We start from the raw sequence: 13,951 nt of genomic DNA, 5'->3' as shown, positions 1-13,951 counted from the left end.
TGGATTACAGTGCACAGTCAGCAGCACACCAGCTCCTGTGTCACTCCTTGGTCCAGTAACCCCCTGCATTCTGTTCCATGGCACCAACGGATGTGGCAGTGACATCCAAAGCTGCTCCCTCGTGAACCCCCTCAGAAATCATTAAATCCTTTCATGCAGGGAAACAAAACCAACCCCCAAACCATCAGACCCCACTCTATATAAAGTTCCAGTGCCATATTCCCTCTACTGCACCTGAACACAGGGCTCCTGTTTGCAGCCCAGGCACTTCCAGCTTCAAAAAAATTTTCTCTTTTCCAAAACAAACAATCCCCAAATTGAAGTGCTCCAGGTCACAAAGGAAAGCAGCCAGGATGTTTACAACATACAGCAGGACTCCTGCCCAGGGCAAATCAGCTGCAGAGCAAATGAAAGCAGAGCTCAGAAGGCAGGAGGTGATTTCTGTCTGGATAGGAACCTACCTGAGTCTGCAGGGAACAGATCCCAGCTCCTACCTTGGTAATAACAGCAACATTCCTCCCTGTTGTACAGCACTTCTGTATCTGTAAAACTCTGAAAAACATCAGTRACAAGGAGGTTGAAGGGAAACTGCAGTGAAGTGTCTGTAAATCCAGCGAGTCCAAGGCAGAKCTGGATGATGCAGGGCCCTGACTGCTCCAGAATTCAGACACACACAGGGTACAGACCTTGCAGGATGCAAACCACTGATACCTGAGCTCAGCTGCAAGAAAAGTCTGTACAGAAATCACCACTGGTACTGTGCCTGCTCCTGATGACTGAAATTTGACATTTTAATGCCCTTTAAAGCTGGTTTTGAGTAAGGCCATTCACACTGCCTAAGTTGATCGAAATAATTAATCCAGGCCTGTCAGGATCTTCAAGGATGCAATAAAAACATTTCACCTCCAAGAAATGGAAAGCCAGATGTTATTTCCTGAGGCAGAGGAAGGCTGGGATTCAGCTCTGAACCTTCTCCTCCAGCTCTGCAAAACACACTGTGTTATGAGAGGTGGATCAGAGCTTGGCAGCAAAAGTACAACAGCGCATTCTGAGTGTCTGAAGGAAGATCTCTCCCTTTTTGGGCCACCCAAAGAGCGCCTGCTTTTCTTGGAAGATTCCTCTAAAGCTTTTCCACTCCCTTAATGAATGCCTCAAGCACTATATGGTGATAATCAGACTTTAAAGCCTTTTCTAGTTACAGACATATTTCAAATTAGATCTGTGCTCAACTCTGGCCTCTAAAACATTGTTTCCTGGTTTAATTAGAAATGGTTTACTGGAGAAGGCAAAAGCACARAGAAGAGAAGGCAAAGTGAGAGAAATCTGTACAAACAATAAACAAATCCACCATACCAATGTCCCGTGTGGGGCTTCTCCACCTCCCAGTTAATCCACACCCCACAGCTGGAATAGAGATTTTGTTTTCATAGCATATAATAAACCTTCCAGGCCTGGCTGAAAGTAAAGAAATCACCAAACTTCTTTACTTTCAGAGGGGYAGAGCACACAGGTACCAACAAGCACAAATATTCCCAAGGGGCTACAACTCCTGCAGTGTCTGAAGGCCGTGTCATGTTGTTTRTACAATGCACTGGCTTTTCTCAGTTCATCCTTCTCAACAGATCACCCAAGAYGCTGAGTTTGGAGTGGATGTGCAAGTCTTTCTCAAAGGTGAAGCCAAGTGTTGTTCATTTGACTGTWGAGCAGTGTCATAAATCAATATGAAACAAGAGTAGCAATTAAAAACTCTATTCCACCCTACCCAACAGTTACATTTTCAGTGAAAAGATTAAACCACATAAATACCTCAGTTTTGTTCTTGAAAAGCTTTGCCAGCTCAGGAGTGCCATGACAGAGGGAGGATCAGTGTCAGCCCAGCCCAGGGCAGCCCCTCCTGGAGCCCCCTCAATTCACACTGAACCCCCTCTGCACCAAAGTCAAAATCTCCAGAATCTTTTGGACTCATTCCTCRTTTATTTTAATAAAGAAATTTCTTATCTGGCCCCAACAAAAAGGGGTAAAAGAATTACTTTCACATAGAACTTTACAGAGCTGCAACTGAATGAAAAGGAGCATTTTCATAAATAGATGAACAGTTGCTCTCACTACACGGTATTTATTTGCTCAAGATAACTTCCTCCTTGTGCTCACAAGTCCATTATTCCTTTTGCAGGCAGTCCATGGTTTCTCTCCAGCTTTTCCCCCATTTTGAGACCACACCAGCATCCTGTCAGAATTTCTTGCCATGAAAATGGTCAYATTGTCACAGTCAGATTCTAGAATTGTTACTGCAAATAATTAACAACCATACAAATAAAACCAGGAACATGTAAAAGGAGCTCAGCTTTAATAGATTCTGAAACATCTTGAAGTCAGTGCAACCCACAGCAAAATCCAGAAGTTTTGTAAAAACCACCTGCACACGTGAGAGAGAATGAAGTGCTGGGTTTTAGGCAGTAGTGCTGGAGACTGTGTGCAGATTCCTGAACAGTCAGTGCACCTCGGGAGTTTCACTGCAGCTTTGTCACTCTCAACATGTCTGTGTGTGTTTTAAGGCCCTGCAGCTACCAAGGGAGTAAACCTGAGAGTGTCCCTGTACACTCAGAGCTGGACAGCCAAGCACTGCCTCTTGGGACAGTGCTCAGGACCAGGGCATTGTCCCAGGAGGCACAGAAATGCCCCATCACCAAACTGCTGCAAGGAGGGAAACCATGCACAACATTTCCAGCTACTAGAAACTCAGTTTATTAAAGCCCAGTGTAAGCTGGATTTAAGTTAATGACCATTAACTGTTCCTAATGTGAGAGCTAGTCTTGTGTAGCAATTAAAGGGTTAAAGTGGAACTCTTTAGTATTTTAAACAAGTTCACATATTCTCTATACAAATTTGGCCAATTCACGTCACAGCCATAGATCTCATTTTTGCAATTCCTGCAAAATATCTGCAGCTCCTCTGTCAGAAGCAAAGAGAAGCCCCTGGCAGGCAGGAGTGGCAGTGCTGCTTCCAACCTCACCAGGTGGACTTCTTGAACCAAATCTGCTTTGACACATGCTCCCAAAAGAGCTCGAGGCCACAGAGCAGCTGAGGATGGAAAAACTGATTGCATCAGAAACACTGCAGCCAAAAGGAAATCAAACCCATGACTCCAAAGCCAATCAAAAAACCAAAACAACCCCCCCCAAAAGCAAGCGTTTATATGTGTGTAGATGTAATAAATATTGCAAAGCACATTTGTCTTYCCCCCAAGTCAAAAAGTGTAAAGAAATAACCAATGCACCAAAACATCAGCTTCCTGCAAGGAAAATGTTGGAGTCAGCAATACCTGCAAGCCAGCTGAAGGGAAACCTTTTGCATTGTCACCAATCACAAGTTGCTTCCAGTTCTATGCAGCCAAATCAAACCCTCTTCAAATTCACAAGTTTGACCTAAATAAGCASCACAGCATGAAAAGCTTCTTTAGAAGTAGGATGTCAAGAGACTTCCTTAAAAATATAAAATAAAATGTGAGATAAAAGGTTTCCATTGGTCAAGTTTGAAAAATTGCCTTCCTTTAGCCAACCACAGCCTTCCCTTTGAGCCAACCAAAGCCACACCTTTAGGTTTGTCCTTAATGAACACAGCCCGGCTGAGTTGCAAAATCTGACAGGAATAGATGGCTGTGAGATGCATTCTGAGGGTTGGGCAAAGGGAAACAACATTACAAAGGAGAAGGAATTCCAAGGAACAATTAGGGTGGGCAGAGGAACTTATTAATGCTCAGCCATCCTCCTCTATCTTCAGGAATCTCACTGTCCYCTCCATTCCGTGTTGTTCAGGTCTCCTGTAGTTACTGCCTTCTGTCTTCTGTCTCTGATCTGGAAAATGCCATCACCACATCCTCAGCACCTGCAGAAACAATGGATACAGGAAAGCTGTGCCATAATTGCTTCCTTTAAAGAACAGCAGAGAGATGCAATACCCAAACTGTCATTCTCCATACCCAAATAACGAACGGGAAAGCAAAAAYAAGACAGAAAGACAATTTTTGGGGGGGACTGGGATTCAAAAGCAAAGTTCAAATTCAACTCAGATGGARCATCAGCATGTAAAATTCCTCCAGTCTTCTACCTGAAGCATACCAAGAAGTAAATCTCAGTTTCGTGCCCCAAGCAACTTCTGCCTATGCACCTGCACRAGAGGTAAAGAGGACTAATAAAAATTCCTCATCTGTTTTCATTATATGAATTCYATTTCTCAGTTATCTAACCTGCTCTTCAGTTGCAATGCAGCAGGAAAAGTGGTCAAAAAATGGTTGTAAATTCCCCTCGCTAATGTCCTTAAAAGCTAAATCAATGCTCATGAAATGCAACTACATTTATTTTTACACATTTCACAATTTATTTGTTATATGTACTCAAAGGAGGAAATATTAAGGACCAAGCAGTAGTTTGTTTTTCACATGTAGGGCCCTTATCTTATATAAAACTACATCAAAAACTGCTCTGATGCACCCTCTTGCCAGCATTCAGAAGCCCTGCAGTCATCTCCCTTTTCATCTCCTCCACAAACCGCTTCTTCCTTGATCAAAACAGRAATGATCCACAGCCTGGATCCAGCTCAGAATTAACAAGCTGCCTTGTTGATTTGAAAACACGTAAGAACTAGCAGCCTCTAAAAAATGCAGGATTTTCTTGACAAGGATGCTGACAGACCCTTCATGCTGCACGAGGGTCCCTGCACAAGGACAGACACAGCAGCATCCCCGTGGATGGAGGAACAGCTGGGGTTGCCAGGCAACCACAGAATCACAGAGAACGTCACCAGCACAGCCATGAGCTGATTATTTAACAGATGTTGATTGTTTTCCTGGAGYCTCCCCCTTCCAGAGTCTAAATGTAACAAAATTCCTACAGGCTTCCTTAGGCTGCCCAGGGAGGGAGGGTGATCCCATCCCAAATAACCCCACAATGGCACAAACACAGAGCTCTGTGCCCCTGCCTGTCCGAGCCCTGCTCTGTGCTCAGGCACAGCACAGCCCTGCATGGAAAACACCCTGCAGTGCAAGGACTCGAGCCTGGGCTCCTTTCTTCTATTGCCACATTAAAGATCAAATTTTACCCTTAGTGAAGTGACAATTGCTACAAAGACAAACAGAAAGCTCCTGTGAGCTGCCAGGGCTGGGCAGGATGAGCAGGGAGTGCAGGGAGCTCAAGGGACTCTGCAGCACCTCKGACCCTCCTGAGCCACCGAGGGAGCTCAGCCAGGCCTGGAGCAAAGGAACCACCCCAGCAAAGGAACTGGGGGACATTTGAGCAGAAAAGGGTGAGCCACATTTCTCAGCACAAAAGCAGGTTCTGTTCCAGCCCACTCCAGAACCCAAAGCACCCAGAGCTAAAGGAAGCCAAGCTAACGAGGCTGCTCATTAAATAATTCTCCAGTGCCCGTGCTCGTGTGGATACAAACCCCACCAAGAACAGAGCTGGGCCTCCTGCGTGCCCCGAGGGAACAGGGACTCAAACATCAGCAAACAGAGCTGTTCTGCAGCCCCACCTGGCTCCCACAACGGATGTTTTGGTACATTAGGAACACAGTAATGGCAAAAGCAGAGCACAGGTTACAAAGTTGAGCTGCACATTGCCCAGAGCCTGCCACTGAGACAATAGGACGGTGAAGTGTTTGCTGTGAGCACATCCTTCCCWGAGCTCTGCACTTCCAGCAATTAATGCACACAACAATGACAGGGACACACTTTTACCTGACCTGCCACATCTACACACACACAGCTCCTGTCTGCACAGCTGTCCCTTTCTGRGCACACATTTCTACCCTGAAACAGGCTTGTGCTCAACAGAGTCAAACCACGATGAGAAGAGCTCCATCTCCACTCTCCATCACAGTCCCCTYGAASCCCMGGAGCAGCCTGGGCTGGTTTTTGGWGTCTCATCACCCCTAGAACAGGTCTAACCCAGCCAGGCTCGTGTTTAATCTCAGCCATGCCCTCCCTTGGGCCCAGCTTTTCCAGGAGCCAGCACGACTCTCCTGTTGCTATAGGAACAGCAGAGCTGCAGCACCAAGGTCTCAGCATCATTCCCACCTCGTGCTTCCTCYGGCTCTGCTCCCATTTCCAGAGCTGCCCCTTCAGCCAGCCCAGAGCCAGCCCAGCCCTGCAAATGAACAACTGGGGAGCAGCAAATGAGGGGTATTTGCACGAGATGGTCTGTGCATAGCAATTCCTGAAAGCATTCTGCTCATACCCAAAAACATGTGAGAGCCTGAACGGGATCCTTTCAGTGTGGAGAGACCACGAGTGTGAGCTGCAGAAGCTCCTGCTGCAATGCAGGCAAGACCAATGTGTGAGGATCCCAAAACAGCTCAGGATTCCATCCCTCTCCAGCACACACTGCTCGAACTGAGATGATCTGGGCTCCTCAGTTATTCTTGGAGCCATAAAAACAAAACAACAAACACTCCACAGATGTCAGCTAAAGAGCTCCCCGTGCAACAAAAAACACCCTGGATTTTGCACTTCCATAAAGGTGTTAACAATGACTGAAAGATAAACTGGTTATAAAAAATTAATGTTAATTATAATATCTCATCTTCCAATAAAAATAAACATAAATTGAAAGGGAGTCCTAGCCTTCAGGCTTGATWAAAAATTACAGAGAATTGTAAGATRCTTCTCGATCTAAATCAGCCATGAACTTCCATTGCTGGATGCTCAGATGACAAACAGAGTTATGGAGCCAGACTGGAACTGGAGCCAGACTGCAGCTTTTTGAAGGGACACACAGGAACCTGCAGCTCCRTCACAAAGCTCTCAGGGTGCTCAGGCCAACAGTGTCATTCTATTTTTTGGAACAAAACAGGGATGTGAAGTCAGCTTTGTGTCTTTTGTGCCTGCTGGAGAAAAATGAGTCTAAAGATACATCAGGGACAAGCCAGGCTGAGAGCAACCTGTCCTACTCTGGAACAAAAGACTGGGAACTGCACTGAAGTGCTAACTTGGTGTAAGTTACTCCCTAAATAACACCCCTTTTTGTTGTTGTGGAAGACAAGTTGCATAAATGGAAAAAAAATCCTCCCGAGGAGATTCAATGAAAACAGAAAAGCAGAGAAGCAAATTCCTTTGAGCAACAGAACAGTGAGMGTGTGGATTTGCAGGGGTTTTTCAGCACAAGGCAATGCCATCTAGTGGAGATGGGATCTCTCTCGAGGTTGAACACCAAACACTCACAGCGTGGTGTTCCCAACTGCACTAATTCCATTCTGGGCCATTTCTGTTTCACAAACCCCAGCACAGCACAGGGTCCAGCGAGCACAGAGCATTATCAGTGCTGACTGTTGGAAACCTGCAGGGATTTCTRAGAACATCAAAATCCTGAGCAATAAACTCTGGCTGCTTCTGTCTGTGCAGCACACAGTGAAGCTGGATGGAGCAGCTGTAGGAAGTGTCTGGGCACCCAGGCTGCATTTCTGATTTTATCACCTTTTCTTTGCCAAAGTGCAGGTTATTCAGTGTAGCTTCTCATGTGAAAAATGTCATTTTTAAGGATGATGCTGAAAAACGACAACTGCAGTAAAGTCTCTCCTAACTGAATGTGTCCACCTCAGTTCTTGATGAGAAACAAGCAAATTTTCCTCTTCAGACTGGCAGAAAAGTTGTGTATTTTGGCTCAGAATTCTTCAGGTACATCCACCTCCATCAAGCCCCAGCTATGTGAGGAATGAGCTCACAGGCTCAAAGCACAGCAGCAAGTTGGTGCAGGTTGTGTTTGTCATGGATTTCTAAATGTCTCAGATCTATACAAACTTTCTGCTCTGCTCAGTTCTTTCTGGCATCAATCTCACAATGTTCTCCAATACCAAACTGCACCTTAGAACTGATCTGGCACAAGGGCTGTGCAGGGGAGGGAGAGGAATCCAGGGAGAAACATTCRGGTTCAGAACAGATTGGTGGATTCAGAACAGCTCCACACAATGGTTTACCAAGACTTGTGCAAAGAATTAACAAAACCAGCACGTTGTTCATCCCCTGAATGGGAATCCAAACAAATGAAAGCAGATTTGCAAACTTAYTACATGTCTGCTACCCCTGTCTGTGAATGAATTACATTGTGCCATTAAAGAAATCCAGTGAGAAACAAACTCCTCCTATTGCTAATCCTTCCCTCTTACTCTGCTGGAATTGTAACATTGCACTTCACTTCCACACTCTTGCAAAAGTGAAAAACAGAAGATGTCATTAAATAACTCCCAGTTTGAGGTGCTTCACGCCACCCCCAGCTTTGTTCCTCTTTAAGCACACACGTCCAGTTTAAGAATAGACAGAAATATTAAGATCAAGATGGCTCAAAATACTCTTCACCCTAATGCATCTTCAAAATATCAGACTGACTTTACCATTCAAATCAAACCACTTTTTGAAAAAGTTCACTCTGGTTCTCTTCCAGAGCCTGCTGCAAGCCAGAACTTGCCTATCCCRGACTGCAGGATGGGTTTAAGCAGGTGGCACACTGTTCTGGAATTACAGGAAGCTAAAAGCGGGGTTTGAGGCAGGGGGGGCAGGGGGAGGCAGGGGACAGACAGGGGACAGAAAGGGGACACAAAGGGGACACAAAGGGGACACAAAGGGGACACAAAGGGGACAGAAAGGGGACAGAAAGGGGACAGAAAGGGGACAGAAAGGGGACAGAAAGGGGACAGAAAGGGGACAGAAAGGGGACAGACAGGGGACAGACAGGGGACAGACAGGGGACAGACAGGGGACAGACAGGACTCACCCTGGTCGATGGAGTGCTGGGGCAGCTGGCTCAGCTGGCTGTTCACCACCCCCGCGTAGGTGCGCAGGAATTCCTCCTCGCTGGCTGTCAGCTGGGGACACAGAGGGACTCAGCAAACCCAAACCTCTGCAAACAGTGGAGGGCACCTGCTCTGCCCTGTCCTGCCCTGCCCAGCAAAGCCCAGCCCAGTCCAGTCCAGCCCTGCCCTGCCCAGCCCAACCCAGCCCAACCCAGCCCAGCCCAGCCCAGTCCTGCCCTGCCCTGCCCAGCCCTCACCACCTCAATCTCCCTTCCTGGTGCAGCTCCAGCACCAGCACAGACACAGCAGCAAAACAGTTCATTGTGAACTCATGGGCACATGATGCAAAGGCACCTTAAAATAGTTGCTTTGCTGTTTTTCCAATAATGAAGTCTTTAAATCATTTATCTACATATGGTAGTTTCAGACATCACAAGCCTCATAACATTTAAGCAAAAATCAATGGTGTTTAACTGATAATGGTTAAATCCATGATGGCTCAAACAATTCAGCATTAAAACCAGACCATCCCCTGCCCATCCCAACAAGCACCACCCCACTCAGTCCAAAGCTGTCTGAAAAGCCACAGGAGATGGGCTGTGAAGTGCAGCTTACATTTGATCCCATCTTCCTGAGCATGAGCAGGACTCTCACTTTCTGCTGGATGTACATCTCCTCCGGACTCTTTCCGGGGACGCCCTCACGGTTCATTCCCCTCCTGCCAGCTCCTGGATTTCCTGCAGATACAAAATCACAAAAAGACAAACTCAAATAGGCAATGGGGTCTATCAGGAAGGAGAGGGAAAGTTTCATTTCCARAATACCTGGTTTTCACCCGTGGGCAGATCCCTGAATATCCTGGGAGAGTAARGAATCACATCCTTCCTCAGAGAAACCTTTAAAAACGTGAGCAGCCAACGGGGCCTTACATTTGCAACTGAAACACTGACAGAGGCTCATGTTCACATCCCCACCAGCTCATTATCTGTGCCCACGTTACTGCATCAGGAGAAAAGGAATTCTAACAACTAGATGAAAGAATCACCCTGACAGAAGACTCCGTGSTTTGGGTTTTTTCTATAAATAAGCACAAGCAAAATGAAAACAAGATGCAGAATGCACAGCCATCAAGCCTGCAATGGCTAAACAAAAGCTGTGTGAAATCTAAACTCTTTTTTCCTTCATGTATCATATAAAAAAGGCCCTTGCATTACTGWGAAAGTTATTAAAATTTATGAAATGGTTTTGAAAAGAAAACAGAGTTAAGAGGAGCAGGGAAAGAGTAGAGTTTTTCATCCTTTCTCGTATCATGTAGAAGCTGAGCTTTTGATTCTTATTTTAATAAAAATAATTATGTTATGGAATAAACACACTGTGCTATCTAAAGCATAATTATACTTTATTATATGAGGATCTGGTAATTATTTAAGTTCCACAACAGGGTGTTTACCAAGACAAAAAAAACATTCAGGCATTCTCTTCAGCTTCTTTTAAGAATGATCTTGAACCATGTTGGTTATAAAGTCAACAATAGTAAAGTAAATGAAATATAAAAAATAAAGGTGTTTCAAATAACACACAAGTCCAGCTTCTCTGAACCACTCACACCTCAGAGAAGCAGCTCCAAAACAGGTCTGCAATTAGTTTTGATTCCCAGAACTGGGTCTGGTCCTGTACCAAGCTATGAATGTGATTTCCTGAACCTGGTGATGAAGGGAATACACTGCACAAGGTTTGCATGGTGAAGGCTGCAGCCCAGCAGGTCCAAACACAGTTTGCCTGTTATGTTTTCCTGCAGTTATTATTAACCTCTCCCCTCACTTAATTTTCATTATTTCTTTTAAGGGAAAGTAATCTGGGTGTGGAAAGTGTTTAAAATTACACATAGGCCCTCCTAAGTGAGTCAGAAGCAATGCAAACTTCAGCAGCAGCTGCTGGGCCAGGCTTTGCCACCCACATTACTGAGCATGGAGATAAGAGCAGGAAAAAGTGAGACAGATCCAGCACCAGGAGGTTTCAGTGGGAAGATCTGCATGARGCTGATTTGCTGGGGATGGCTCTCTTGGAAACCTGCAGCCCATGCATGTGCAAGGTGATGACTGCTGAGGATTTTTATAACAGCACCAAACTGCTCTCTGAAGGGGAATTAAACAACCCCAATGTTCTGTGTCAATGCAAGTAGGGAAACTGGATTATGCTAGTAACCCATCAATGTAGAAAAGAAAAATCATGATGAAGCAAAAGGCTGAAATGTAGTAACACGTGAATTGTTTGACAATGCAAGAGAAGGTGTGGATATCAGCAGGTGGCACCATCCACAAGCACCACACAAATGCCAGGGCTGCCCCCAGCATCTTCCAGCTGGGAGGATCCCACTCCAGAGTTCCTCTGCACAGCACATACACAAAACCTGCACTCTAACAGGTTACTATTCATTGTTCCCCCCCACAACTATCTTCCAGGTGTTTATCCATTTTCACAATTTAAACAGGAGTGAATGGGAAAGCCTATCTAAGTCTGGTTCTTCTAAAATAACCTTCAGCCAAGAGGGATTTCTCATGAAGCCACCAATTCAACAGGAAGGATAAAAATGCTAAAGCTCCCCCATTCAGTGAATGCTTCACACAATYAGCAAGCAGCACAGGGGAAAAGCACTCAATATGGCTCCAAAAGGATGGATAAAGAGGTAAAATTAAACTTTCAGAGCAACAGTACTTGGCTCTTCCTACAGCACAATYATTCTGGGCAACAGCCACCACAGCTCTTCCCACTCAAAGCCATCTGAGTGGAAGGACAGAGGTTTTAAAACAGCCCTGAGACCCCAGCAGGAGCAATGTGAACACATCCCTGTTTCCTGTTACATAAAGCCTTTAGAAGGCACAGTTTATGTTTACAACATTACCCAGCAYATGCTACATGAGAAAATCTCCAAAGCCACATGCAAAGCTGGTCCATGCCCAAAGACAGCACAATCCACCTTTGCAAATGAAGGACTGAAAAAYCTTATCAAAGAACTTATCAACCTTGTTCTCTGCAGAAAGCTCCATTACCATGCTGCACATTATGAAATGTCCCTCAAGCAGCATTTCCCTGCCCCCACATGGATGAGTGGTCATTGCCCATCCCCAACCAACAGAACCCAGATTTCCCTGCCAACATACCTGGAAACCACAGGAGATCAGATAATGCACGTGTTCAGTCCTGATCAGGGATGGGAGCTGGCARAATGGAAGAGGGAACTGCCCTGTGAACACAAATGAGCAAAGCATTACATCCTGATTTCAATATGCTTCACTCCCAGGCTGCTTTAGAACATGGCCAAGGTAAAATCCATCCAACTGCACGCTTGTCTGGAGCTGTTAAACATCATCTTTTTCTGTTTAAAGAGTAAGTGTTTTAAAATCGAGCCATTCCTCATGGGCAGGATTTCCACCCTGACCATACCAATGACATTCCCAACCACTTGAGAATGAATTGCATTCAGGCTTTGCATTTTTTAGGGAGCTCTCAGCACAGAACCCAACTCCATGGAAAAAACAGGAAACACTGTGATATACAACTGCTTCTGGAAAAAAAAAAAAACAAAATAGGTGTAATTTACCAAGGATTTGAGAAGAACTAGGGAGAAATCTAAACTATGCTGATTTTGACCAAAATTAYTGTTTTCAACCATGCCTATGTTATCTGAATACAGCAATTACAAAGACTGGCATTTGAAAGCTGGGCTGGAAAACTCTTTGCACTGAATTTTTCTCTCACTTAAGAGATCAGGCTGCTTCCCCAAACACTGTGAGACTAAATCAGTTTTTCAGCTAAAATGAGGCACACTCATTGAAATGAAACAAGTTTATAAAGTACATGTCACTGAATTACARCAACTTAAGAAAACTGAGCCAGCATCCAGATGGAAAGTGCCAAGGGCAAGATGCTGGCAGCTGAGTGTCAGCTGATWGCAAAGATAAAAACTGATTCTGCACAACTCACACATCTCCAACCAACTTACCAACAGCACCAAAGAATCCCACTGTTTATACTTAAACCACAGAATTCATGTATTTACCTATTCTTGCCAAGAATATATTGCATGAGAAACATTCCCTGTGTRTTTTCAGCACAAAAAGCCAGACAGGGTGACAGAAAAACAAGAACTGCTGTGTACTGGACGGAAGGAATGCCCACAGAAAGAGAACTCCAGTGTTAAACTGCCCACCCAAGGGAATGAACAGAACCCAGGCCCATGATCACTGACAAAGCCTGGCCTAAGCAGAGGAGGAGCTCAGCCCAATTTCTGCAATCACGTCCTGGAGGGACAGAACCACAGCAGGAGAGGCCAAGGCTGATGGAGCCATTCTGAAAGCACTCTGCTGTCACATCTGAACTGCTCTCTCCAGGTGAGGCTGAGGCAGATATGCAGAGCCAACAGGAACATTCAGGCTGCCAGGACTCATCTCTTGCAGCCAAATGTGGGCCTAACCCCCAGTGCCACTTTTCAATTCCTTTCTCACAAAAAAGACAGACCTGTGCATTTCAAAAGCTGCAGTGTTGTCAGARATGACTGCACTCTTCACTAAACTGTGCTAAAAGACTAAATCCTTCAAGCTTGTCCTGCTGCATCCAACACACTGCAAATGGACATAATTGGGTCACCTAATTCTCCCTTGTTTGCCAGGCACAGGCAATGAAATTTAGTTCTCATTTATATTTCAGATGATTCACATGACAGAATAATAAACAACAAAGATCTATATATCACAGSCAAAGCTGGGCTGGCAGTTTTGGCAAAGCCAGAGCAATCCATGTGAGTTTAAAACACTCCCTCCTTTCCCCAGCAGTGCAGGAGGTCAGAACAGATGGAAAGCTGTCCTGCAGTCCAGCACTTCCCTCCCCACGCTGCCTGCAGAGGGCTGGGTGAGATCTCAGGAATTCCTTCTGCTCTGCAAGGCCCAACATGTGGAATGGGCAGAGCCAGGAACGCCTGACATCCCATCTGTGCCTGGCAAAGGGGACAGATCTCCAAACTGGGGACAGATCTCCAAACTGGGGACAGGGGGGTGCCAGCAGCAGCATCCTCACACCAAACTGGGGACAGCCTGGGTGCCAGCAGCACCCTCACACCAAACTGGGGACAGGCTGGGTGCCAGCAGCACCCTCACACCAAACTGGGGACAGG

General features: G+C 45.5%; 1 protein-coding gene across 2 annotated transcripts in view; it reads right to left on the bottom strand.

Annotated features, from left to right (window-relative positions):
* Nucleotides 1–2,325: 2,325 nt before the first annotated feature.
* The window catches only part of CTNNBIP1 (catenin beta interacting protein 1), a 21,565-nt gene continuing 9,939 nt past the window's right edge, over nt 2,326–13,951 (bottom strand). The window contains exons 2-6 of one of the 2 annotated variants that reach the window (XM_057375979.1): nt 11,943–12,025; nt 9,606–9,677; nt 9,397–9,518; nt 8,763–8,853; nt 2,326–3,885 (exon numbers count right to left, since the gene is read on the bottom strand). In XM_057375979.1, coding sequence (XP_057231962.1) covers nt 3,827–3,885; nt 8,763–8,853; nt 9,397–9,492 — 246 coding nt within the window. In that variant the 5' untranslated portion in view covers nt 9,493–9,518; nt 9,606–9,677; nt 11,943–12,025 and the 3' untranslated portion in view covers nt 2,326–3,826. The remainder of the gene's footprint in view (nt 3,886–8,762; nt 8,854–9,396; nt 9,519–9,605; nt 9,678–11,942; nt 12,026–13,951) is intronic. The other variant, XM_057375978.1, reaches the window with a different exon arrangement.

The sequence above is a fragment of the Malurus melanocephalus genome, unplaced genomic scaffold (assembly GCF_030028575.1).
Source record: "Malurus melanocephalus ecotype Western Australia unplaced genomic scaffold, MMel_1.1 scaffold_266, whole genome shotgun sequence".
In the NCBI taxonomy this organism is placed as follows: domain Eukaryota; kingdom Metazoa; phylum Chordata; class Aves; order Passeriformes; family Maluridae; genus Malurus; species Malurus melanocephalus.
Note: the sequence above shows the minus strand (reverse complement) of the source record. Positions and strands in the feature narration are given on the sequence as shown.